The following is a 25666-nucleotide window of genomic DNA, read 5'->3' as shown; positions in this document are numbered from 1 at the left end:
ATTCCAATCCATTAGAAAAAGACATAGAAAAAATCATTTTCCATCAAATTCTCTTCACGAACCAAAGGAGGCCTAGAAGTTTCTCGTTCGTTGGGAATTCATGGGAGTTTTCTACGTTAAGTTATTTTAGTTTTGGGTTTAATTTATTTTGATGCTGTTTATAGAAACAAGTCGGCAGCCCAAAATATTATATAAAAAGAAAATCCTTTATATTATTACGTATCACACGTTCCACCGCCTTCGGAAACCAAGGGCCTAGCAATAAATAATAAAAAGTCCAGCGCCACGATCAGCAAACAGCATGTTCACGGGAGTCATCTCACCCTCCAATCCTAGGCACCCACGTGTTACACACGACCATCCCAAATAAAACCCCAGCCCCTCGCGATAAACACGTGGATAACAAACCTTCAGCTGTCCAAATTCAATCAAACAGCACCGTGACCGAGAAACTCCCCGTACGGTTCTTTTAACCGCAGTGGTAAATGGAGCAGCTCCTAGAAATTTTTAACTCACAACTCAACCACGGTTAAATCACAACCCAACCCAGCCCAACCACGGTTAAAACCCACTCCCAGAGCAGTTTATAAAGAAAGCTACACCACATTGATGTTCCCCTAAACACCACCACCCAAACCAAAACAAAAAACCACACAAAGAACGAGAAAATGATGCTCGGAGAACCGCACCGTCCCAATCCAACGGTCCACGTCCCTCCGTGGCTTCAACTCGACGATCCCACGGCGGAGGTGTACTCTCCGTTCCCCCTGAGCGGCGTCTCCGTTAACTCTGAGGGGAATGCAAACGGCGCCGACTACAACAGCCCTTACTATCTGCACGAAGCCCTGACGACGTTCCAGCGCTACTTGCCCTCCAACGAAACCGACCCGGACTCCGACTCGGACATTTCGGTTCGCGAATCGGATTCTCCCGTCGACGCATACTCCTGCGACCATTTCAGGATGTTCGAGTTCAAGGTGCGGCGCTGCGCACGTGGGAGGTCACATGACTGGACCGAGTGTCCTTACGCCCACCCGGGTGAGAAGGCCCGGCGCCGCGACCCGAGAAAGTACCACTATTCGGGTACGGCTTGCCCCGATTTCCGAAAGGGTCATTGCAAGAAAGGCGATGCGTGCGAGTTCGCACACGGCGTTTTCGAGTGCTGGCTCCACCCAGCGCGCTATCGTACGCAGCCGTGTAAGGACGGCACGAGCTGTAAGCGAAGGGTTTGTTTCTTCGCGCACACGCCAGAGCAGCTAAGGGTTTTGCCTCAGCAGAGCCCCAGAGGCTCCAACTCGCTCAGCACGGCCGAGTCGTACGACGGGTCACCTCTTAGGCAGGCAATAGAGGCTGCTGCCTCGTGCGGGAAGACGCTGCCTTTTCTGTCATCCACACCAGAGGAGTCGCCGGAAATATCCCCGCCAGTGTCTCCGATGACCCGGTCGCTGAGTCGGTCTCTGGGTTCGAACTCCGTCAACGAAATGGTGGCTTCGCTGAGGAACTTGCAGCTTGGAAAGGTCAAGTCTTTGCCTTCTTCTTGGAATGTTCAGGTGGGTTCTTCCGGGTTTGGGTCTCCGGGATCTCCTGGGTTCGGGTCTCCACGCGGGTCAATTCTTCGACCCGGTTTCTGTAGCCTCCCCTCGACTCCGACCCGTGTACCGGGCCGTTCTGGAATTGGGTATTTGGATTTTTGCGAGGAGGGGTGTGAGGAAGAGCCTGCCATGGAGAGGGTTGAGTCTGGAAGGGGATTGAGGGCGAAGATGTTTGAGAGACTAAGAGAGGAGAATTCTCTGGGTCGGGTCGAATCAGGCCCGAGCGGTGGTGCTCCTGATGTTGGGTGGGTTTCGGAGCTGGTGAAGTGAGTGGGGCCGAGTGGGCACATACGGGTTCTTAAATGGTTCTCTGATGATTTGTTGCTGAGATGAGATGTCTATGATTCTATTTTGGGTTCAATTTGGTGGCCTCTAATTACCATATTTTGCTTTCTCTCTCATGTGAATAGTGTCTCTGAAGCACAGAGAGAGAGAGAGAGAGAGAGTTGGTATATCTATCTGGGAATTTGATTTTGGAAGCAAAGTCAAGCTGAAGATTTGAAGATTGTGTAAATGTTTTCCCAACCAAGATGGTTGGTGTGGGCGAGAAGAGTAGAATCTCTTTTTTGGGGATTGTTTTGATAAGTAGATAATCCTAGATTGGTAAGAAAGGAATTGCCTTTTGTATAGTTGAAGCAGACAGTGGATCATTCCCTATTCTCTCTGTTCATTATGGTGTTTGTTATCACTATCCCACTTACTGATCTCTATCATTGTAAAAAGCTTATGCTTCTATGCCAAATTATTATGTATGTAAAAAATTTATAACTTTATCCAGTTTCCTCTGGTCTCTTTCTCTCTTTCTTATTTCCTTTTGGCTGTTGGGTTTTTCTTGTTTCACCTTAAATTTCAGAGGCTGTTGAGGTTTAATTTTCTCATTGACAAGAGGCTTCACATGGAGAAACACTTTCATGCCTATCCCTTGCCAATAACGCAATGTTTCAGGTGTTAATAGTATTATTGACCGGTAATAGCCCGTTGCAAGGAATTTTTATGCTTCACATGGTTTGACAGTGTCTGGAAAATGAAAGAGAAAGTCCATAAACTCTTCCCCAAGTCTCCTCCCCACTTCACAGGTTTGAAATTGTGGGACATAAATTGGAATTCCAGGGGAAAGAAAATATATCTCCGACAGAGAAAATAAGGAGGAAGAAATTATATCCCTGGCAAAGAAAGAAAAACTATTTCTGTATTGTGGTCTCTGGTATAATTGGTCTTCAACTTTACTTATATTCATAGTCTTTGATTTAACCCCCTCCAACACGCAATATCTTTAAGGATATGAGGCTATTATGAGCTATGGTTTCATTTTCCTTTCTGTTGACCTTTACTAGAATAATACAGGCTGATCCTGATGCCGCTGCATGCACTCTAAGCTTGTTCCCACCGTTGGATTTTAATTGCTGAAGCTGTGAAACTGTGATTGAGATGAGGGTCTTTGGAATTATCGTACGGTGAACGATCTGTCAAAATCATGATGGGTAGAGTCTTGTTTTCATTGGGTGAAGTTGTTGATTTGGACATGGATAATTACTGATAATGATTTTAATGTATCCGAGTGCGGTTTATTGGTGGACTAATTACACACTAACAATAATGCCAGCCAGTCTTAATTTCGATGCATTTGTTTCTCTGAGCATCCCATCCCATCCACTGAACTGAGCACTGAACTGAGAAGCTGCTTTTGGCCTTTAAAATCACTAAAAAGGCAAATTTGGGTGGTTGAAAAAATTCAATACACAGAGACAAAGGCCTCTGCAAATTACAGAGACAGAGAGACGAAGACATAATTTTTGAACAAGTACAATTCTTGTTTCTTTTGATAAACAAATTGAAGAAACAATTTTTGTTTGCCTACCCCAAAACAAAATTAAAAATAAAAATACAAGAGCAGAGTTATTATATTGAGTTCCAACCTCCAACCACAAACTACAAGTGTCGTTGTCTGCCTCTTGAGTCATAAGCTATATGCCGCATCACGTATAAACCTGTCATGTTTTTATCTGCATGTTTGCCACGTGCATGCTTTGTGTCACTAAACATCAATTTGCTTCTGCTTCTGCTTCTGCTCATGTACATGTCGTGCTCTTGGAAATGCAAAACTGGAGAGAGCCCTGCGGTCCTGAAATTTTCACTCTCATTCTGGGATATGCCATCCGAACTGGCAGAACATCACGAAGAATATCCATTTTCGGAAAATAAGAACCATAATTTTGTGCATCAAAAACAAAAACTTAAAAATATGAACCCATTCGAGGAATTATAGGAAACTGAGATGTTTGGTCTGCCATATATCATATATATTTGACGTTTTTGGCTTTTAGCATCGGGAAAAAACTTGTAGATTGGGGCTAAGGTTCCATTTCAATCCAATTTATTTCTTTAACATTATTGTTAGCATCAGATCAGTCCACTGAAATCTACATTATCAAAAGAAAAATCGAGGTGGGTCCATTTGTGATAAAAGACAGACTGAGTTTAGAATTATAAAAATAATAAAAATAAAAATCTTCTTTGTTTGTGTGTGTGTTTTTGTCAATGACCATGAAAGCAAGGAAGACGATGAAATTGTGTAAATTTGTAGTGTGATTTCCCAGCACATTGAGATTACCGTCAAACCAAGTAACTTAAAATGAAATTGGGTAGTTGCCAGTCGCTATCCTGCGCCGATGGGTTCAAAACCCATACTTTTGGCTGCACCAACACCAAATGATATAATATATATATATATTTTAAACAGAGATATATGTATTAGTTTATAGTTTAAACTCGGAGTTTGATGCTGACAGAATGGACCAAAAATGCAAAGCTCGTTTAATGTATGAAACTAAGAAAATGGATGGGATGTGAAAAAGGGCACAATTATATGCATGCCATGAAATGTGGTTGTCCTTCGGATTGCTGGAAATCCGGACCTATAGTAAGAAATTATGTTCTTATCTTCATGCTATTACAAGTTGCATTCACATATAATTGTGTGCATATGGATTTTCAAGTGGTTAATTTCTTCAAGTCAATTTTTTTTTTATTTTTTTATTTTTTTATAGAAAGATTAAGATGCCAACGTTTGACTTTTTCTTTTTGTTAATACAAGAGAGAGCCAAATTATAGGAAGAATACGAATGCAGGACTGCATCCTTCTCTCTCTCTCTAAACCTTTAATCAAACTATGGAATGTACCTCCATTATTCACTAAAGAACATACTGTCGTTATGGTATAGATAATAGGAGATTGTGCTAAAATAGTCATTTTTCACAACTTTTATTCTATAATAGCGCCTGCCCTATATAATGTCTCTTTGTTATCCCTACAACGTCTCTTTAATGCAAAGGGGGCTACTTTAGAATAGGAGTTGTGAAAAAAGTGCTATTTTAACATATTTCAGTAGATAATATGTCAATATCGATATCTCCGATTAGGATTCGTGGCTTGACACGAAATTTTTGGATTCGGGCCGAGGTTTCAAAAGACTTGGCTCAAGCCTGCCTATCGGGCCGTACTTTGACAGGCCTAAATGGGCCGGGCTTTTAAATATTTTTTTCTCTAAATCATTTAAATCTTTTTGTTACACAACTTTTTTGGGTAAAAAATGATGGATAAAAAGAACAATAGTATAAATTACTATATAACTAACAAAACAAAAATATAATAGCTAAACTCTTTTCCTAACCTTGAATAATAGTTAATATATTTAAAAAATATTATACCTAAAAATGAATCATCTGAAAATGTGTTACTTTTATCCCAAACTAGGATTGACATAATGAAAATTAAAGGAATTTGTGCCATTATAATTAATAAAAGCAAAATAAGCTTTCAAATTATTTATTGAACCATTAAATTTGAACTTGACAAAAAAGGGGCACTAAAAGATATAGTGTATATATTACTTGTTTGTTATAAAATTTTAGACAACATTGAAAAAATTAACTTAATTTATAACATGGGTAAACAAAATAAGAAGTTTATTAGTTTATCATACATATTACATTATTTTGATTAAGTATAAAAGAAGGTTAGAGAGTGCATCAATTAAATCTTAAAAAAAAGATCGGGTTTTGAACGGGCTAGACCGAATGGGCCTAGCGTGTCAAATGTTGATTCCTATCTCCAATAAAATGTAGCAATGTGTTACACATTTTCAATAATGTCGATGCACTTTAATAAAGACCAGACATCATTGAAGTCCTTAATGCATCACTGAAATAAAGCATGCTTTTTACTCCGGAGTAGCCCCAAACAGAGCAGTCTTTTTCCGTACGATTTGATGGGCTAGAAAACTTTGATGGTCCTAAAATAAAATTTGGAGAGAAGGAATTGGATTATTGGACCAGGAAAGGTGATAGTTCGCCATAGGGGCCCATAGCTAATGTAGTTGGATATTGTGGAAGGCTTGGAAGCCCAAGTACACGAGCCAGCTGAACCCTTTTGTGACTGTTCTTGATTTATTTTGATCACCAATAATAGCAATTCGATCTCATTCAGTTTTATGTCGTCGCCAATCAAATTTGAAGTCGTCTGCATATTATATTCAGTAAGCACAACATGATCATGACATTCAGCAAAGTTTGGCAGATGATAAGCAACCAATCTCCATATAAAATCAATGTCAAATCCATAAATATAATATTTCAATTGGCCTAACAAATCCCAGATTACAAAATTCGCATTTTCTGCATAAAAATGAATCCATGAGGCCATATCATGACAGATGGTATCTGAATAGTCCCATGTCAGGGTGATCAAAGCATGAAATAGTTTCTGTCAACACCCAGATAATAGATTTTTTTCCCTTCAATCCAAATTGCGTTTAACTTACGAGTAACGAGACAAGTATTTTTCTTATTTTATAAGGCATTGGCATTGTGTAGAGAAATTTCTGTTTTGACAGCAAATGCATGAGAACTGCGTACTTCCTCAAGCACCAACATTGACTAGTCTCTCTTTCCCATTAAGAAAATGAATAAACTTTATTGGTCAGTCAGACGAAGTCAAGCTTTGTAAAGGCTCTTCTTATCCATCTTTCAAATGCTCAACGTACCCCCGCACTGGTTTTTAGTCTCTCTCCTCTCCTCTGCTAGCTTAGCTTTTGGACCCTTTGGCTGGTCTGCTCGGGTGGTTGAATTTGAGGCCAGAGTAGTAGACTAGTGTTTTTGAGTGTTTGGCCATGGGAAGAGCTCCATGCTGTGACAAATCTAAAGTGAAAAGAGGACCATGGTCCCCTGAAGAAGACACCACCCTCAAGAATTACCTCCACAACCATGGCACTGGTGGCAATTGGATTTCTCTCCCTACCAAAGCAGGTACTAAATTAATATCATCTCTAATTTCAAATGATCACTTATTAATTATTACTTCCTAATTGTTCTTGGAAAGGTTGGTTAGTTCATGCAAAACAGTTAGTACTACTTTTCTTCATGGTGGTTAAATGAATTTAAATTTAATTATGTGTTGAATTAAGGCCTCAACCGTTGCGGTAAGAGTTGTCGATTGAGATGGCTGAATTATCTTAGGCCAGACATCAAGCGTGGAGGTTTTACTGAGGAGGAAGACAACCTTATTTGCACTCTCTATGGTACCATTGGAAGTAGGCAAGTCCAATATTATTTATAAACATATCATGTGTATCTAAACTGTTTAATTTTGTACCATTTGTGATGTTCTATTTGTGTGTGATTAATTAGGTGGTCTGTTATAGCATCCCAACTGCCAGGAAGAACAGACAATGATGTCAAAAACTATTGGAACACCAAGTTGAAGAAAAAATTCTGGGCAGCAAATAACATGAATTTGGCTTCAAGAGAGTTTTCAGCTTCAGTTCCCAAATTTGAATTTGGAACCCCTCAGGATCACGGGACTTCATCATCTTGTTTTGATGGTACATTGCCATATCTAATGGATGTGAGCTTGGAGCAGAGTTTTGATCAACAAAAGCAAATAAGTCAATTTCCAAATTCAAATTTTCTGGAAGTTAATGATTTTGGCACTTGTGGAAGTAAGAGTTTCACCAATATTTCATCATCTCAAGAAGCTTCAAGTCTTCCCACTTCATCTATTTTGGGTTTGGAGAACAATTACACCCTGTGGTCTGGCGATGAAAGTGGGGTTCTTACGGACTATGGATTTGAGCCTCCTGCTGATGCTCTTCTGGGTAACTTTGGTTATTAGGCAAATATATATTTAAATATACTTATGAATTTGCTCTATGTATTATGCATATAAAAACTCTCTCCTTACCTACATGTTAACAGCAGGCTATGAACTCACGATGCCAAGGCAAAGCCTCTCTATCAAATTCACAAACTAACACGTATGAAAATCAAAATACTAGGGTTTTGGTTCTGTTAAGAACAACCAAACTTGGATGATTATGGAATTATGCATGCAGTTTATCGACTAATAAAGCCGGTGTTTAGCGTTGTTTTGTATTAATGTTTGTGGTAACTTTGGCTGAGGGCCCTAATTTGCTATTGTAAATCTATTTTGTTTGCCTAATTGTGCAAGTGAAAATATTCAGTTATATTGTGAAGTATATATGTAGTCAGCAATACTTTGTTTGCTTCTGACTAGTCAGAGGTCACAATAGTTGCATTGTGCTGCATATTCAAAGTGAAGAAAATGTCTACATCTGACAATGACCATCTCTCTCTCTCTCTCTCTCTCTCTCTCTCTCTCTCTCTCTCTCTCTCTTGTGGGTTTCTTGTTTTGTTTGTTTTCATTTGAATGAGCTTAGAATATGGTTACAAAGAACACATAGTCAAAAGCCATAAATTTTATTCATGGTGGATAGTCAATTTGAAAGAAAATTCAAGAAGTGAGAAGTGTGAAAGGGTTTTAGTCTTTGGTAAACAGCATTTACCATTATCTTTAAGAACATGGCAAAGACTAGTACTTGAAAAAGTGATGACCAATTTGGCTGGAAGTGGAGAAATAGAGCATGCCTCAGATTAAGAATATTAATATAAAGTGTGGCCCTTGTGAACTTCATCATATCCTTTTCTATACTTGTTCTCTGAATCTGCCCTTCTTGACCTCTTTTTATTCAACTCTACCATCATATTTCTTTCTTGTATATTAAAGACTTCTTTGGTTGGTGAGGCATGTCACATATCCCCTATTCAACATGCAAAGTCTCATTGCAAGACTCTTGCTAAGCTAATAAACTTTTAGGATGAGTTGATTGATGGTGAATACAATTCAAATGGGTGCTAAGAAAACCTGGTTTTTTGTCTTTGTATATTGTAGTAAAACATCATTACAATAATCTAATCAAATTAACAAAGAATTGTGAAGGAAGCAGCATAGGGCAACCCACGGTGGCTAGCGCTCTAGGTTGGGAGGTGGAAGTTATCTAAACTAAGAGACCAACTTGGTCAAGTCAACATCTTTGCTAGTCAAGGAATTTCAAATTCACATGTGCTGTTTCTTTTTAGAAATATCTTTGTTTATAAGTAATTTCTCCAACTTGCAATTGTTTATTATGAGGTCAAATTATTGAGTATCAAGGAAAGAACAAAATGGAAAGAAGAAGAGAAATACAATCTTCAATGATATAAATTTGATTTACTCTGAGAACAATTGTCAATGAACCCAAAAATGAACTTACAAAGAAACCCAAAAATGAACTTACAAAGAAACTCATGAACAATTGTCAAGTATAGACTTCGGTGTATATCTTTCTCAACCTGCAAGGCTGAAAATATCAAGCCTCCTCCTTACAAGCTACCCAGCAAATGGTCCTGTCATGGACTCTCGACTCTGCATTTGTGGAATCTTAAGCGACTATGGGAATATAACACAATCAAGTAAGTGCATGAACATTGATAGCTAACAATAAGGAGAAGAGAATTACCTCGCTTCTAAATCTCTGAGAACAAAAGATTAAAGTTTCTAGATTGCTAGTTTCATCATGAATCAAGTTATCTGAAACCTAATAGAAAATAAGCACATTGATGTTCAGAAAACCCAAAAAGGCACAACAACAGATATATTTTACTCAATAGGGAAAAACTCAGAAGACACATAAAAACGAAAAACTTGAAAGAGAATAGCAGGCACATACCGACACATGCATCAAAACGAATCATTCATATATAGCCATGAATTGACAGATTTTACACCCGATGCACTACCTTGTATGCATTTATGATTTTTTTTTCTTTCTAGAATTTGGTTTAGTGGTGGCAGGAAAGTACAGTCAACAGTTTTTTGGGTTTATATTACAGAGAATTCCAAATTTTTATTGTTAGTGTAATGTGGAAATATATTTAAAGAATATATCATTTTAATTAGCTCTTTAAATAGAATATTTTAACCGTATAGCTGTGTGGCTATACTCTTTAAATAAAATATTTTAACGAAATAGCCGAACGGCTATACTCGTTAAATTGATTATTTTAAAGGTATATCCGCTTGGCTATACCCTATAAATAGAATATTTTAACTGTATAGCCGACCGGCTATACCCTTTAAATATATATGAATATTTAAAGAGTGCAGCCGTGCGTCATTACGATTTAAATATGTACGAGTATTCCAATTACGTGTGTTAACGCAGCTTTCCTTTCCTAGCACACACGGAAGTCAATTTCACAATCTCCTCCTAGCAATTAGCTTTTCCTGCTGTAAATCGGATTGTATTCATGTCTATATTATTTCCTACCTTAAGGAGATTTTATATATTAGTATAAATAGGGACTTTGTGTAATCTGTTGAATACAAGGAAATATATTTTTTACAACGTGCTTCTTCCATTTTTGTTTTTTGCTTTCTCTTGTTTGCAAAACACACTTGTTAATCTACGCATTCTAGACTAGTTGTGTTGATCATCAATGGCAATTTCTGCTCACAGTAGAGAGTGAAAGAACCTAGGAGAGAGAGAGAGAGAGAGAGAGAGAGGCATGGCTTCAACTTCAGAACCCGAAAACTTATGTACCAAATCATAAAACTCAAAAATGAATCACAAACTTGGCTATGTACATAAAAAGAAATTCAAAAACTAAGTATAGACTTTGTTGTATATCTTTCTCAACCTGCAAGGCTGCAAATATCAAGCCTCCTCACTAGCTACCTAGGAAATGGTCCTGTCATGGAGTCTGCATTTGTGGAATCTGTGTACATGGAAAACACTTCAGTTGAACTAGTACTAGTATATGGTGCAAATCTAACACGAAGTTCTTCTGTCGAGCCTGGGGTTCTTTCTAGATGCCTAGACAATTCCATTTCAAGACAACGTTTCAGCTCAGACAATACAAAATCCATTGTGGCTCTGTGTTGGGAGGTGGAAGTTGTGCATGCCATTGCCACCTCTAAGGCTTTCCAGACCGAATTCACATCGCAACCTTCTTGCATCCTTGGATCTAAAACACTTGTTATATCCCCTCTTTGGAGCTCAGGATTCACCCACTCTACAATGTGGACATACTCATCACTTTTTATGATTGCAGGTTGGCCTGTAATGAGCTCTAGTAGAACTACCCCAAAACTATATACATCACTTTTTTCATTCAATCTTTGACAATTGTAGTACCTGAGCACAAATCATAAATCAGTCACTCCTATGTTTTGCCATAATTGAATTTGACGTTGAAACTTGAAACTAATTTGCTTCTGCAGTTCTTTTTTACGTCATATTCTCACATGATTAAAATGCTAAGAGAATAATAAAATGTAAAAACATACTCTGGATCAAGATACCCTGCAGTGCCCATGACTGTTGTCACTACATCAGGCTCATTATCACTGGGAAAAACCTTGGAAAGACCAAAGTCTGCAATTTTAGCTTCCAAATTTTCACTTAAGAGAATGTTGGCAGTCTTTACATCTCTATGTACAATAGGTGGCTTGCATCCATGATGCAAGTACTCCAGCCCTGAGAGACAAATTTCACTATCTACATTAGTTGAACTGTAATATAAGTAAATATTGTCATACCAGAATATATATTTAAGAATCTTTTGTAGGAAATTGAAAAATCACATGCACAGAATGCTGGTGTAGGAAAGCTGTTCTAAGTTTTAAGAGATGTTCATATTTTGGGTTGAGTACCAGGAAGCACCAACCTTGCGCAGCATCTATTGCTATGCGAAGCCTCATTTCCCAAGTCATAAGTGAGCTCCTATCTGAATCTGCAACCATTAATGTGACATTTAAATATCTTGAAATGCTCAAGCTCATGTTGAAGGACAATGCTTTGATAAAGGATTACCTGAGAGACAGCCTCTAAGGTTGCCATTAGGCATGTACTCGTATATAAGTGCTAAGTTGTCTGCATCATCACAATATCCAACAAATGAGGCCAAGTTTCTATGATGGATTCTCATCAGGAGCTCAGCCTGCAGTCAACAAGGGACTCATCAAATCTATAACAAATGAGCCTAGGCCTTTGTCTTTCATTCTAGTTTCACTCATCACTCATATGCAAGACTTTTATTCCACATCCAATGAATTTCAAGGCATTCTAACTGACAAACCTCTGTTTGGAACTCCCTAGGTCCCTGAGATGATGACGGAGAAAGCATTTTGACTGCAACTTGGGTGCCATCTTTCATGTAGCCATGGTACACAATCCCAAATCCTCCCTTCCCGATCACAGTTTGAAAGTTTTTGGTAATTTCTAAAACCTCTTCATGAGTAAACTGGCATTTCTTTGATGCTATAGTTCTTCCTGTTTTGTTAAAGTTTTCTCCTTCTGTAGCTAAGTACTCAAAATAATGATTTCAGATTCCGACTGTTAAAATTAGGAACATTTCATGATTTAAAATGATAATTTCAGAAGTTATTTCTTCCATTAAGTTAAAAGGTACCTGTTTTTCTTTTTCTTCTCAATTTCCATACTACTATCACCACTATAAGGAGGACTAGTGCTGATAATAACGATGCAACTATTGGAACAACAATTTTCTTCTTCTTTTTGCATGAATCCGAGCCACAAAGATTTTGGCTATCCACACTGAAATGAAGAAGGTACACAATTATCATACTTCTCTGCATGATGCATAACATGAACCATTTCTGTTATTTTTTAAACTAAGGGAATCTTACAAAACCAGATAAACAAGAAGCAAGTTTTCTGGGTTGAGATGAGGAGGTGTACCTCAGTGCAAGTAGTCTAGCTTCTGATCTCTCCAGAAGAGCGTTTGGAACGGAACCAGACAATTGATTTCCTTTCAAGTTCCTGCATGTCAATTCTTAATAATGGAATGCTGGTATCACAATGAATCTATCATCATGTAGTAATTACACTTACAGGATCCTGAGAGACTTTAGTTCTTCCAGGAACTGAGGCACTGGTCCAGTTAAGTTATTGTTCGACAAATCTCTGGGACAAAGCATGTAAAGTTAGTATGTTCTGTATGATATTAAAGTGGATAACTTTAACAAGATGAGCCTTTATGCAAGCATAAATTAACAATAATTACAAGGACTCCAATGATGAGAGGTTGGCAATGGAAGCAGCTATGATCCCACTCAAATTGCTTGAGTTCAAGTTCCTAGTGACAATAAAAGGCAAATCTGCTCAGAAATGGATTACAAAGGAGAAGAAAATTGTATTAATTCTAGTTCCCCTGAAGGACTTACAGCGAAGTAATCCGAGGAAGTGAAAGGCTGTAGTTGCATTTTAGACCTTCCCAAGAGAAATTCTTAGGTCCACAAGGATCGCCAGCCCAGATTTTTTTTATTTGATATGTAGTTTTGACATTCGTTATGGCCTCAACTGAGATCAAACAAGACCGGTGTGAAGCTAAGCATTTCTTTCTGAGCAAGATACAAATTTGAATGCAGTAAACTTCAACAAAAGAAAACATACCATCTTCACTAAAAGTAGGTGATTCAACCAGCTGCATGACTTTGAAAACCTCAATAGCATTGAGAATGGGTGGAAGGGTAGAGTTCTCTGTCTTGTATATAGAAATTTGGTGATCTTTTCCCACCAGAGCTCTTGAATTTGATACTATGTCTGCTTGTAAGTAACGCGGCACGACAGGTCCAAACAATGGAGATCCATTCCAAGATATATTGAACTTTCTTGACTGGTTTCTCGCAAGATGCTCTACCTCAGCAAAGTACATAAAAATATAAAATTGATCATCCATACCAGTTGTGTTCCAGTACAAGTTTAAAGGTTCACTTCCATTTTGAGGTCTAGCTGCAGTCTTGATTACTTCAAATGGTGCTCTATATCCGTTCTCATAGGTATTAATTGGTAAAGAAGTGCTAACTGTATCCCAAGAAGGTGAAACATAAAGGGACCAAATTCGATCATAAACATCATCTCCATATCGACCTGTTCCATTGCTTGATCCAATGTCTAGCCTTTTAAAGAATACTAATGATGCAGAGGTCCCATACTCAGTACCATAAGTTGAGCTGTTGAGCGGTCTAGATTCCAATGCTGAAATGAAAGGAGTTCCTAAACCTTTGTTTACTAGACAAATATGCATGCTATCAGATTGTGCAAAACCTATAATCTCCTTTGTAACAATGTCAGAAGCATTTCCAAATCTCACGGTCGACCAGAAGTTGACATCAAGATATAGATCAAACTCGGGTAGCTTGCTTTCTCCATTGTAGTTTCCATATAAAAAGGAAGCTCTAATCAAATTCAAGCTGCCTTTTCCCGCTTCGGGTCTCAAAGTGTAGCAATTTTTGTTTCCTAGAGGAAAACTCCTGAGGTCTGAGAGAGGGAAGGGTAGGTTGGGATACTTTGGATACATATACTCAGAGGAGATGTTCTGGTTTATCCCTGTATCTATGTAATCTCCATCTGGTGAATATGTTATGTTGGTGTCTGTGTCTTCGTAGGGCTTCGAGGGAGAGCCACAGTCAATGCTTATGAAGTCTAAATGAAAACAGATAAGTGAAGATAAATCAGAATGAATGAGCTGTTTCTGATTGTTAACACAAAAGAACAAAACAGCCCAATTTATTAGTAGGAAAAGTTCTTCTCCTACCAAGAAAGGTAGCAAGAGGCCAAGAACACAAGCAACTAGTACTTAAAGATACAGCCTTTTACAAGAAACTATATTTAGAGCTAAAACAAGAAGTTATAAGTAGATATGTAAAATGAACCAGACAGGCACAAATATCATTTGCTTTTAAAGAAAAAGCTAACCTATCCGGCGCTGCGCATGAACTAAACTTGCACAGAGCAACAGGAGGAAGAACCCAGTTGACATTTTCATCTCTCTCTCTCTCTCTCTCTCTTGGATCCTATGAATCTGATACTAAAAATGAATGACAGTTTTTGTACCAGAAAAGCAAAGAAAAAAAAAAAAGGACAGTGTGGATTGGAACCTAATGCTGCAAAACCTGCTACATGTCCTTATTTTCCTTATTTTTATTCTTTCTAAAATGAGAGAACATGTTACTCAGGTCAGCATCTTTGCTGGTCAATGCATGTATATTGATTTCACATTCAGTGTGCTCAAGAGCCTCGGCCAAATTAGTCAGACCAAATCTTCTTCTTCCATTTTCATTAAATCCACCAAGTTTTAAACATGTGGGATGAGGATGACAGAGATTTGTGTCACCACACCACATTTTAAATAGAAAAATTTATTCCCACCCACCCACCTGATAGTTTTGAAAATTGGTAGGTGCATTATTCATATGTTTTATTGTTCCTTTTTTTAAAACTTGAACTGTACTAGCAATCAATGATTAATTTAATTAGCATGAAAGCCAAACTCTTCGTGCCGACAAGCAGAGCAGAAAGATACTGAGAAACGCAACCATAAGTCCAAAGTCTAAAAAGGCATAACAAAGGTAGACCCTAAAACCTTAATAATATTCCTCAACTTGCTTATAATAGTAACCCAACTTGTTTCTGATAGCCCAAAAGAAAAATTTATGATAAACTCAAAATATTTAGTAGGTATCAGGAAAAATAAAAGGTTAAATAATTAGACTTGTGCTTGCTCTATATATATATACCTATATAGGGGCCTTCTCCAATGCGAACTCTAAGATGCGGATTGGTTGCGAACTTTTGTTTTTAACCGTTGGAAGAAGAGCGAAAAGAAAGAAAATAAAGCCACACAAGCCATCCAACGGTTAAAAACAAAAGTTCGCAACCAATCCGCATCTTAGAGTTCGCATTGGAAAAGCCCCCTACCTATATATATATATATATATATTGAACTAGTAGGCATTAGTATATCAGCATGCATAAAATATTTGGGTCATAGATTGCTGCTGCTGGCAGCTCTATCTGTGTCTCTTTGTGGCTTTGTACCAGACTTTTTTTTTTTTTTTTTTGTATGATTTAATTTGTGTGTAATGGGATGATAAAAAATGGAGAGGGCCATATCCGAGATCGATCTTGGCCATTTGATAAGAATCCAATGGTTTTAGGTCATTATTTGCAAAAATGACAAGTTGTTTTATGTTAAGAAACTCTTTAGTGAAATAGAGTGTGTTTACACATTCTTCTCACAATCATCTCATCACATGAGTAACACGTGATACGTTAATACGAGAATGAAAACTTACATGATCATTCCGTTTCAGAATTTTCATTTCATGACTCATTCATAATTACAACGATCCAACAGTCATGATTTGAGGTTTTGATTTTGAGGAGGATCATTTTTCCATTCCATACTGGAGAAAAAAAAAAAATCCCTTTTTCTTCCGTATGAGAAAGTTGTTCTTCACATTCGAACGACACGTCGTTTGACGAAACGCAAATGTGAAGTATAAAAGGACATGATAGTAATTTGAATAGTAATTTGAGCATAAGCTGCTGAGTGCTGCAGTGGATATAAAGAATTCCCGCCAATCTAGACGCTTCATTGCAGTAGCTTCCTCAGCAATTCGTCTTCTCAGCTCGCTTCAATGGTAAATCGCTCTCTCTCTGAACCCTAATTTTTCTTTAATTTCATTTTGTATTTCTAGCTCACTCGTTAACTATAGTATCAGATCTCTTAAGTTTCAAATCCTACCTTATTGCTCCGTTTGGTTACTGAGAAAATGCGCGAATGAACAAGATTCTATATAGTTTTTAATCTTAAATTCAAATTAATTGCTCCAATTAATTATTTGTGTCGTATAGAAACGAAGTGTGTCAGTATTTTGAATTTCTTGCTATTTTTCTTCTCTCAATTTTTTTTCTTTTTGTTTTTTGTTGGCGATGTTTTGATTTGTGTACAGTCGAAGAAGAGAGGTCTTTCGTTGGATGAGAAGCGTGAGAAGATGCTTCAAATCTTTTACGACTCTCAAGATTTCTTCCTGGTGAGTATTATCACGCCCTGATGCTATAATGTTAATGAATTCATTCAATTTTTTCTAATTTTATTTTGCGAACCCTATTATAATTGATTTCAATTGAGTTCTGTAATTTCAAATGTGGTTAAAATCTCTTTGTCATTGTGAACAATGTCAATGGTTTCAGCTTATATTGTACTTCTACAGCTCTGTTCATATGTTTATTGGTGATTTCAGCTAAAGGAGCTTGAGAAGTCAGGCCCAAAGAAAGGTGTTATTTCTCAGTCTGTGAAAGATGTGATCCAAAGTTTAGTGGATGATGACCTTGTTTTCAAAGACAAGATAGGAACCTCTGTAAGTAGATGTTTCCACATACAGCTTTGCGTAGTGGATGATGATCAGTCTGTGAAAGATGTGGTCCAAAATGCTTGTTTTTATTGGCATTTTGTAATGTATGTTATTTTAAAATTTCAGGTGTATTTTTGGAGTCTTCCTAGCACTGCTGGAAACCAGGTGAACCTTTGATGGTTTACATTATAAGCTCAGTTCTACAGGGTAGGATTTGTGCTGAAATTCCTACAAGTAGATTCGTGCTGACATTGTTTTGGTCTTTGGCAGCTTAGGAATGTGAATAGCAGACTTGAATCTGATCTCCAAAGCAGTAAGAAGCGTCATGCAGAACTTGTTGAACAGTGTAATGCCCTGAAGAAGGGACGTGAGGATTCTGTGAGTGTTTCAAACTTTTATCTCTTTCAAAGGCTTGAACTGTTTTCTACTTTGTAAGAATGTTATTTTTGCATCTGAATCTCATGTTTTTACCAGGATGAACGAGATGAGGCCTTAACTGATCTAAAAGCCATAGAGCTAAAGTATAATGAGCTGAAGGTTGGAGTCTATATATCCTGCACATTTGTGATGCATTAGAGTTTGAAACAACTTAAATAAATTATTTGATCGAGTTGCTAACTGCAGTCCATTGCCATTTTCAGGATGAGATGGCGCAGTATGCAGACAATGATCCAGCTGCCTTTGAAGCAATGAGTTAATTGATGTTTCAATCATAGTAGAATGATGCCCCTATAACACCTTCGAACTCAAATAAGTTAACTGACCATATTATAATTTTGTTGGCAGAGAAAGCAATTGAAGTTGCCCATACAGCAGCTAATCGATGGACAGGTTTTATCTTAATCCATTTGTTTCTTGTTTGGAGGGTGGGGTGTGTTTCTAAATCAAGAAAATGGGAACTCTTAATAACTGTGGTTTGATTACTGCAGACAACATTTTCACAGTGCGCCAGTGGTGTTCAAATAACTTTCCGCAGGCCAAAGAGCAGCTTGAGAACTTGTACAACGAGGTAAATTATAATTAATAGAGAGCAAGCCCAGGTTTTTATTATTTTGAACTCATGAGCTTGCCATGCTGAGGTTGTCGTTTGTCATGTCAGCTGAAAGAGCGTGCTCAATTTGAATCTGGCCATCTAGCTTCCCAGTTTCTCTCTTTCCTTTGATAATTGTCTTTCTAATTTCAAATGCAGATTGGAATAACAGAGGACTTTGACTATATAGAGATGACACCAGCTCCACTGAGCTCAGTTATTGATTAGATCCTGAAAGGCACCGCATGGTAAATACAGTATGGCTTGTAATTCCTTAGATTTCAATTGGCAATCACCACTATGGCTTGTATCGAACAAGGAAATGCTGTTTCCTTTAGCTTTATGAATCATAATGGTACTAAGAACACAGGTTGAAATGATACTTAATGACATGATGCAGGGGTTCAATCTAACATGTTTGTTTACTTAAACCAGGCTTTATGTCTTTAGGTCGAGATTTCCTGGTCTCCTTGATTAATGGGATGAACCAATTTTGTGTTTGCTAAAACAGATTATTGGGCTTCAGCCTGACTCTTCCTTAACCAGACCAGCTTAGTCTGGAAGCTCGGGCTGACCCATTAATTTGCATCAAACACATTTCATCATCAAAATACTGTGACGTGATTAGTAAGTTGATTTGAATGAATAATTGTCGAATAAGTCCTGCACAGGAACAGGTGGATCAAATACTTTAAATTTAAGTCACCTGATTTTCATCATGTTTACGATAATTAATAGAACAACATTCGAACCTTTTCATTGTCAAAGATAAAATTAACGAGAGGAAGGAAGGTTCAAATTTGTTGGTTTATATTCCAAAGCACTGCCTTGCCTTGCCTTGAATTGCCAAGTTGGATGTGTGTAAAGTTACCTTGAAGTGTGATGCGTTCAGAAAAGACTAAAGAACAAACCAACGGCTCAATCATCTAATAGACTTTTGAAATTTAGCCAGAAAATTCAAAAAGAATAGAAAGAGAATATGAGTGGATTGATGATATGAATGCATGTGGGGAGGGAGGTCCCACAGTTACACAGCTCGACAATGCCTGGAGTTTTAACGTGCAACTGATCTCCACCGTACGCGTGGCACCATCAAGAGCATAGAATTTGGGGTAGGAGGCTAAGAGCCGTCGAAATGAAATCATGGTTAGTTAGCAGCAATTATAAGCCAGAGTGGCCGTTTTTATAAAATTAAAATATATTTTTTGTGTGTAAAAGATTCTCCTCGTCCCACTGTCGTTTTAGGCTTTTGCTCTCTTTCTATATAAATCTGGGACTGAAGAGTTACAAAGCCACCCTCATTTGGCTGAAAACTTTGTATTGGAGTTGGAGAAGAGACCCATTAGGGCATACCATAGTGGGGGGCACAGAGAGAGAGAGAGAGAAAGCTGTGTTTGGGAAGTGGGAAATTTTTTACAGCTTGTAGAAAATGGAGATGTTGAAAGTTCAATTTTTTGCGATGGCAATTTGTGCCCTTGTTATCTCTCTGCTTCTCCCCTCCATCAATGCTCAAACCCTTGCACCTACCCCTGCCCCTACAAGTGATGGTATGTTTCTCTCTCTCTCTCTCTCTCTCTCTCTAGAAATCATGTTGTTTTGATTTGAGTTCAGATTGTGCGTATTGAGTGTTGATGATTGTGTTTGGGTATGCAGGGGTAGCAGTGGACCAAGGAATTGCTTATGTGCTGATGGTATTGGCTCTGCTCCTCACCTACATCATCCATTAGAGACCCCATTTTTGGAGAAAGATGAAATATAGAGAAGAGAAAAATTCAAGAAAAATTGTGAAGTGAAATTGTTGCATCATTATCATGTTAGGCTTTGCTTGCTAGCCTATGTTGCTCTTGTTGCTAATTTGTTATTACCATCTTTATCAAATCCCCTATTCTTTTTTCAATTTCAAGATTCATTCATTTCCATATCCTCTCTCTGTTCACATAATGTTATTTTCTCTCTCTCTCTCTCTCTCTCTCTCTCTCTCTCTCTCTCTCACACACACACACTCTTTCTAGTAAATGTTAAAATTATTGAAGTGCATTGGAGGGCAATTAGAACCTCAAAACAGTTGTAAACCAAAATCTAATACCTACTTTTACTTTTCTATATTAATATTGTTTATGGCACCAAAGAGGAACGACATGGGCAATGGGCATCCTCTTTCTTTATTTTGTCAATACAGAAAAAAGTTGTGAAATCAAGACCCCACCTAACCAGACAACTTCACTTTATAGAGAGACTGTTGTCTGGTTGTGGACCAAAGTTTTTTACATGTGCAACCTTGTTTTAAGAAGCATGCCAATGCCAGTGCCAGTGCCAGGGCCACTGGTTGGGGTGCGGAGAAGCATTTGCACTTGTATTTCTCTCGGCTTCAACGGTTTACATCTATGCATCCCCTTTTTGTTTTGTTGCGTTAGATATAGAGGCCTAATCCATCCATTTTCAAAACAAAGACTAGGGGAAATTGAATAAAGAGAACAAAAAAAACTACGTCGACCCACCTTCCCTAGGGTTTGGAAAACTACAAAATATCTTATCCTCAAGAATCATATACAACTCTACCTTTTTTCTTTGTTGGATCTTAGAAAATAATAAAATAATTCAGATTGAATGGTGGATAAGTTTAATATTGTTTTTTAAGTACAAAGGAAGGTAAATGAGGAGAGCATTTGAACTCTACCCTTGGCGTGAGTGAAAAACCAATAATGCTACAAGCCCCATCTATTAATATTTGTTTTAGCACTAGAAGTTTTGTTGGGTTACCAAGGGTAGCAAGTTAATAGTAACCATGAAACAACAACAGAGACAATGTTCAACGATGATGATGTATTTGAGCAGCAGCATTTTCATTGATGGCCAACATGAAGAGACTAGTTCTTAGTCTAATGACTCTTTTCATGATTGAAAAAGAACCCGAAGGTGTAACCATTACACAATTACGTGGTATTACGAATTCACGTGTTTTAAAACATATAATAAGTGACAAGGTTCATGTTTGAAGACTCAAATTTCTCCCATGTTCGAATCCCTCTTTATCAATGATTAAAAAGACTAGGTAGAGACGGTGAAATTTACGCATCATTTCCTTCCTGTCATTGCCTTGGGTCAACAGCCGATAGATTAAGCAAAAGACTGACCAAGTCCAATGGAGTGGAGGAGATACCATGAAGACAGAAGAGCTTCATAGTATAGGCTCCAAGATCATTTTATATTATTCACTTGGTAATATCACATAATAGAACAAGCTATTGATTAAGGCCTGACAGAACATTGAATAAATGTTCAAAGATAAGTTAAAATGAAAAAGAAAAAGAAAAGAAAGAGAAAACTCTGAAAAAAAGCAGAATACAAGTTTCAAAGGGGACTGTTTGATTTACGCCACCTTTATATACATTCTGTTTAATAATGAAGCCACACAGAAATCTGGATGCGTGATCGGAGCACAAATCTCCATTATAAAATCAGACCAATCCTTTACATAACCTCCTTTCATCCTGCAGAATAATACCTGCAACAATATAACAAATAAAATCAACTCTTAACTCAAATACAAAACAATGGAACTGCATGTAAGTTCATTTCACCAAAACCCTCAGAAAGAATTCCATTTAATGTACTTCATTCTACTAAAAATAAAAGAAGGCACAATTTGTGAAACAACAAACTGCAATTTTATGTCTTTAATGCTATTACAATAATCATACTGAAACTGACCAACGGACCTGCTCAAAGTGCCATCTCAGCCTGCAAAGCAGCCAATTCATCTTCTTCAGCAGTACGCTTCTGGGGAATAGGACGGGTTGGTTGCCTTCCTGCTGGGGCTTGCACTGGAGCAGCAGGAGCTGTTGTTGCTGGCTGAAGAAGTTGTTCTTCCAACTCAGCGCCTTCCAGCTCTTCAAGTTCTGCTTCAAGTTCATCCTGCAGATTAAAAATGTCCAAACCACTAAGCAGCCGTATACTAGTTGAAAACATAGCATTTAGAAAACCAATCATGGATTGGGATAAAGAAAGGAAAAGACAATACAAACCTCATCAAAATCAGCAGCTGCACCAATTGGAGCTGACAAAGCTTCCTGTATCTGTTTCATGTTCTCTGTCTGCTCATTAATCTCATCCATGGTCTTGTCCACATCATCTATGTTCCTGTATAAAAGGACACCCATTTCAATTATGTCAGGAACACCCATGATTGAATTATTCAGATGTCATGTGACATCCAAGAAATGAAGATGAAACATAAAAACTAAAGCATATTATTAAAAAAAAGTTCTCGTGAAAGTGCAAATATGCTTAATACAACAATATAATGCTACATACGTTGCTTTCTGCATTGCCTTCATTGCAGCTGCTCCAGTTCTCAAGGCATCTACAGTTTCAGTTGTGGCTTTTGCACCTTCTAGCATTATCATCTGCAACATCAATACAGCAAAATCCCATTCATCAAAATCCAAAAATCCAAAAAAAAGATAAAATTATTGACAATATTTGAAACACTATTTAAAGGATCAAGAAATATAGTTCCAATTCCAGCGTCACCTGATCATGGATACGCAACTGGAAATTTCCAAGCTGTTCTATTTGTTGTTCATATAACCTCTTCCTCTTCAAACATTGTATAGCCGCTGCAAAAAAAGCAGCATAAGTTACAACTCAACCACAGAACTAGAATTTCAAAAGTCATAGACAACACATCATTCAAATCATATAAGGTTCTATAAACTCTTGATGATTTCCAACTTATAGACAAAATCTAGACAGGTTTGACAATCATCATTCATATATTTGAACAACTTTAAGGAGTATAAAATGTATTGGTATACAGACTTAATAGCGAGTCTCCAGTCCTAACCAATTCAATTGGTGCTGAAAGCAGTGGTGAGGAATAAAGAAACCCTCAGGGTTAAGTTCCTTACTTAGATTAAGTTACTGTAGAAAAAAAGCTTGATAAGCATTAGATGGCAATAATACAAGGCAAACTCATGTATACATAATCAAGGTGCAAAATGTAAACTACTGGATAAACGGATGAGAACATAAGCCCTCTCTCAAAGCAAACAGTTAATAAATTCCTTAAAAATTACTCAAGAATTAGATTATCACCATCTGAATTCTCCATAAGAATGAAAACAATTTGCAACCATACCCCTTTTGTTCTTTGCTCTGGTGAATTCCTTGGCCCTTTCAACTTCTGCAGCAGCCTTTTTCTGTAGTACTTTTTCCTTTTTCTCTAGCATTTCAAGTGTCTGTACAACACAGAGAAAGATTAATTGAGGAAATAATCAACTGCTGAAGAGGAACAAAAATAGGTGTAAACACAACCAGAAACAAAGTTCATCCAGATAATTAACATTTCTGTCAACTTAATAGGTGTTATCATCATCACTACCGAGATTAATGGCCTTTGTTGCAATACATGCCAAGATATCAACTTGAAAATCAGTACTTCATTTCATATGTGGAAAAACAGCTTCAGAAAGCAATCTAATTGCATTAACCAACTCAAAGAAAACATAAAGAAAGCAATCTGAAGAGTTCCTCATGTCCCATCAGCCTCTCATTCTAAACATTCACAAACCCATAAAGAATCATCCACATGCCGGCACACACAGTCACACACTGTAATACTTACAGACTTCCAAACCCAAATCAAACTAACAAAGCTACGAACGAATCACACAAATTTAAATACTTTGAGAAAAATTATCAATACGAATGAATAAAAATCGATGAATAAATCGGTCATTTTACCTCATTTAATTTGTCTAAGGTGGTCAGGGCATTGCCTTCCTGTTTAGGTTTCCCAAAAAGCCTGGTAAACATGGTTGATTCTCTGCAATTATCGAATCCTCTCGATCTTCTGCATAATAAAAAACGTCAACGCGATGAAATCGATCAAAACCCTAATTCCAAAATCTGTTTCCCCCGCCCCCGCCAAATCAAGATCGAAAATTTTCACCACAAAGAAACGTCACAACATTTATTGGAAACAACGATGTATAGATAGATGTATGGGTAATTGGGTATATATGCGTACCTTGAAATTGACGCTAGATTTTGAGGAAGAAGGATCGGATTGGGAAAATTAGGGTTTCGAAGGAGGAGAAGGAAGAGGACCGTGTACTGGCCGTGGCTTTGCCGATTGGGTTGATTGGGGATTTCTTAGGCGTGTTGGTTTGTGTTGGAAGAAGGAGAAGCGAAGCTGCTTTGCCTTTTTCTGAGTTTCCTCTACGTCGTTGAATGGAGTTATGCTTTTCCACGTGGCGCACTTGATTGGTTTGTGGGGTCCAGTGAAGCTCTCTAACGGACGGCTGGATGTATCTTAATCCTTCGGATGGGTGAAACGATGTCGTTTGGGTTTGGTGGTTAGTTTCTACAAGTCAATGATTGGTCATTGGAGCTGCTCACTTCTGACGAAATTCTTGTAGTGGTAGTAGTACTAGTAATGCAGTAGAAGATAGAAATGTTTTACTATAGCAGTAAAAAATTCATGTAAATGACTTATTTACTTACACTTTTGTTCTTTACCTTTAACCATTGAGCTTTTACCGTTTCCTCTTTTCTTTTTCTTTTTTCTTTTTTAAAAGTGAAAGTATTTTACAACACCACTCTTTTTATCTTATACAAAGCTCTTAAATGCAAGGCCAGCCTTGGGGCTGGGCCCCGAGGGCGACAGCCTAAGGCGTCCGATCAAGAGAGCTAAAGATGTTGATTTTGTCATTCATCATTTGTCCACTTATACTCCTTTTTGTTTTTTTTAATACTTTTTACTATAACATACAAGAGCGTATAAGTGGACAAAAATAAGTGGGAAAATCAGCTCCCATATATAATTGTTCAAGTCCATATTAAATAGATTTTTTGAGAGTTTAAAAATACAAGGGCCCAAATAACAATCACTTCAAATCTTTAAGAATATAAGAGCCCACATACATTATGCTAAACTTTGAATTTTGGTTCTCAAAAAATAAAAATTCTAAACTTTTAATTTCGTCGAAACTTAGGCCAAACCAAACCAACGAAACATTGGTGTTGAATAGGTTTGCAGGGCAAATGAAACTCAAATGTAGGAAAATGAAAATTTGAATAAAATTTGTTAAAGAGGCGGCATTTTCACATTCCAAATTGGTCTGTATGCAATCAAACTAGACATAGGGATGGAGAGGATGCAATTTAAAGCAAAGACAAGAAACATCATTCATCTTCTAGACTTTTCACATCAACATTTACAATTATTAGCCAAACATGCAACGGGATATGGCATAGTGATCATTTTACTTTACCCACAAAATCCAACATTCTGTAAGGTTTATTCCTATAAATGTTTCACTCAAATTAATAAACTTGACTGAAATTTGTATCCTCAATTTTAAGGATTTATATTTATGTCCCCTTAATAATAGGTACATTTATGTTTTCCAATGGTGAGCTCAGTAGATTTATTTTTTATCGGTCATATTGTTGAGACGGGCCTCTAGAAAAATACTATTGCAG

The 25666-nt window shown here is 37.5% G+C and overlaps 5 protein-coding genes and 1 long non-coding RNA gene across 6 annotated transcripts; 4 read left to right on the top strand and 2 right to left on the bottom strand.

Moving 5' to 3' along the window:
• Positions 1 to 601: 601 nt before the first annotated feature.
• OZF1 (CCCH-type zinc finger family protein) lies at positions 602 to 2369 on the top strand. The gene has a single exon (XM_021951536.2). It carries the CDS (start codon positions 669 to 671, stop codon positions 1860 to 1862), a length of 1194 nt encoding a protein of 397 aa, XP_021807228.1. The 5' UTR covers positions 602 to 668; the 3' UTR covers positions 1863 to 2369.
• Positions 2370 to 6607: 4238 nt separating this feature from the next.
• Positions 6608 to 8185, top strand: LOC110751115 (transcription factor MYB87-like). The gene is made up of 3 exons (XM_021951545.2): positions 6608 to 6896; positions 7055 to 7184; positions 7278 to 8185. The coding sequence occupies exons 1-3, from the start codon at positions 6761 to 6763 to the stop codon at positions 7759 to 7761; spliced, it is 750 nt and encodes a 249-aa protein (XP_021807237.1). The 5' UTR covers positions 6608 to 6760; the 3' UTR covers positions 7762 to 8185.
• A 2323-nt stretch (positions 8186 to 10508) lies between these two features.
• Positions 10509 to 15010, bottom strand: LOC110750956 (putative LRR receptor-like serine/threonine-protein kinase At4g29180). The gene is made up of 12 exons (XM_021951348.2): positions 14708 to 15010; positions 13403 to 14434; positions 13174 to 13309; positions 13014 to 13085; positions 12842 to 12913; positions 12689 to 12769; positions 12399 to 12544; positions 12066 to 12289; positions 11801 to 11927; positions 11655 to 11720; positions 11275 to 11464; positions 10509 to 11122 (listed from the first exon to the last, which is right to left on the bottom strand). Exons 1-12 carry the CDS (start codon positions 14775 to 14777, stop codon positions 10660 to 10662), a joined length of 2679 nt encoding a protein of 892 aa, XP_021807040.1. The 5' UTR covers positions 14778 to 15010; the 3' UTR covers positions 10509 to 10659.
• A 1268-nt stretch (positions 15011 to 16278) lies between these two features.
• Positions 16279 to 18591, top strand: ATMND1 (Mnd1 family protein). The gene is made up of 10 exons (XM_021951539.2): positions 16279 to 16434; positions 16747 to 16827; positions 17038 to 17154; positions 17275 to 17313; positions 17419 to 17526; positions 17623 to 17685; positions 17790 to 17841; positions 17935 to 17979; positions 18078 to 18157; positions 18338 to 18591. Exons 1-10 carry the CDS (start codon positions 16432 to 16434, stop codon positions 18404 to 18406), a joined length of 657 nt encoding a protein of 218 aa, XP_021807231.1. The 5' UTR covers positions 16279 to 16431; the 3' UTR covers positions 18407 to 18591.
• An 83-nt stretch (positions 18592 to 18674) lies between these two features.
• LOC110751005 (uncharacterized) lies at positions 18675 to 20075 on the top strand. Its single transcript, XR_002525820.2, has 2 exons — positions 18675 to 19725; positions 19832 to 20075. It is a non-coding gene; the product is annotated as an uncharacterized LOC110751005 (long non-coding RNA).
• Positions 20076 to 21295: 1220 nt separating this feature from the next.
• Positions 21296 to 24377, bottom strand: LOC110751074 (vacuolar protein sorting-associated protein 32 homolog 2). Its single transcript, XM_021951493.2, has 8 exons — positions 24210 to 24377; positions 23924 to 24032; positions 23319 to 23418; positions 22712 to 22797; positions 22493 to 22584; positions 22204 to 22318; positions 21898 to 22093; positions 21296 to 21683 (listed from the first exon to the last, which is right to left on the bottom strand). The coding sequence occupies exons 2-7, from the start codon at positions 23993 to 23995 to the stop codon at positions 21902 to 21904; spliced, it is 657 nt and encodes a 218-aa protein (XP_021807185.1). The 5' UTR covers positions 23996 to 24032; positions 24210 to 24377; the 3' UTR covers positions 21296 to 21683; positions 21898 to 21901.
• Between the last annotated feature and the right edge of the window lie 1289 nt (positions 24378 to 25666).

This window comes from Prunus avium, chromosome 7, assembly GCF_965620075.1.
Source record: "Prunus avium chromosome 7, drPruAviu1.hap1.1, whole genome shotgun sequence".
Lineage (NCBI taxonomy): Eukaryota > Viridiplantae > Streptophyta > Magnoliopsida > Rosales > Rosaceae > Prunus > Prunus avium.
This window is presented reverse-complemented; position numbering and strand designations above follow the sequence as displayed.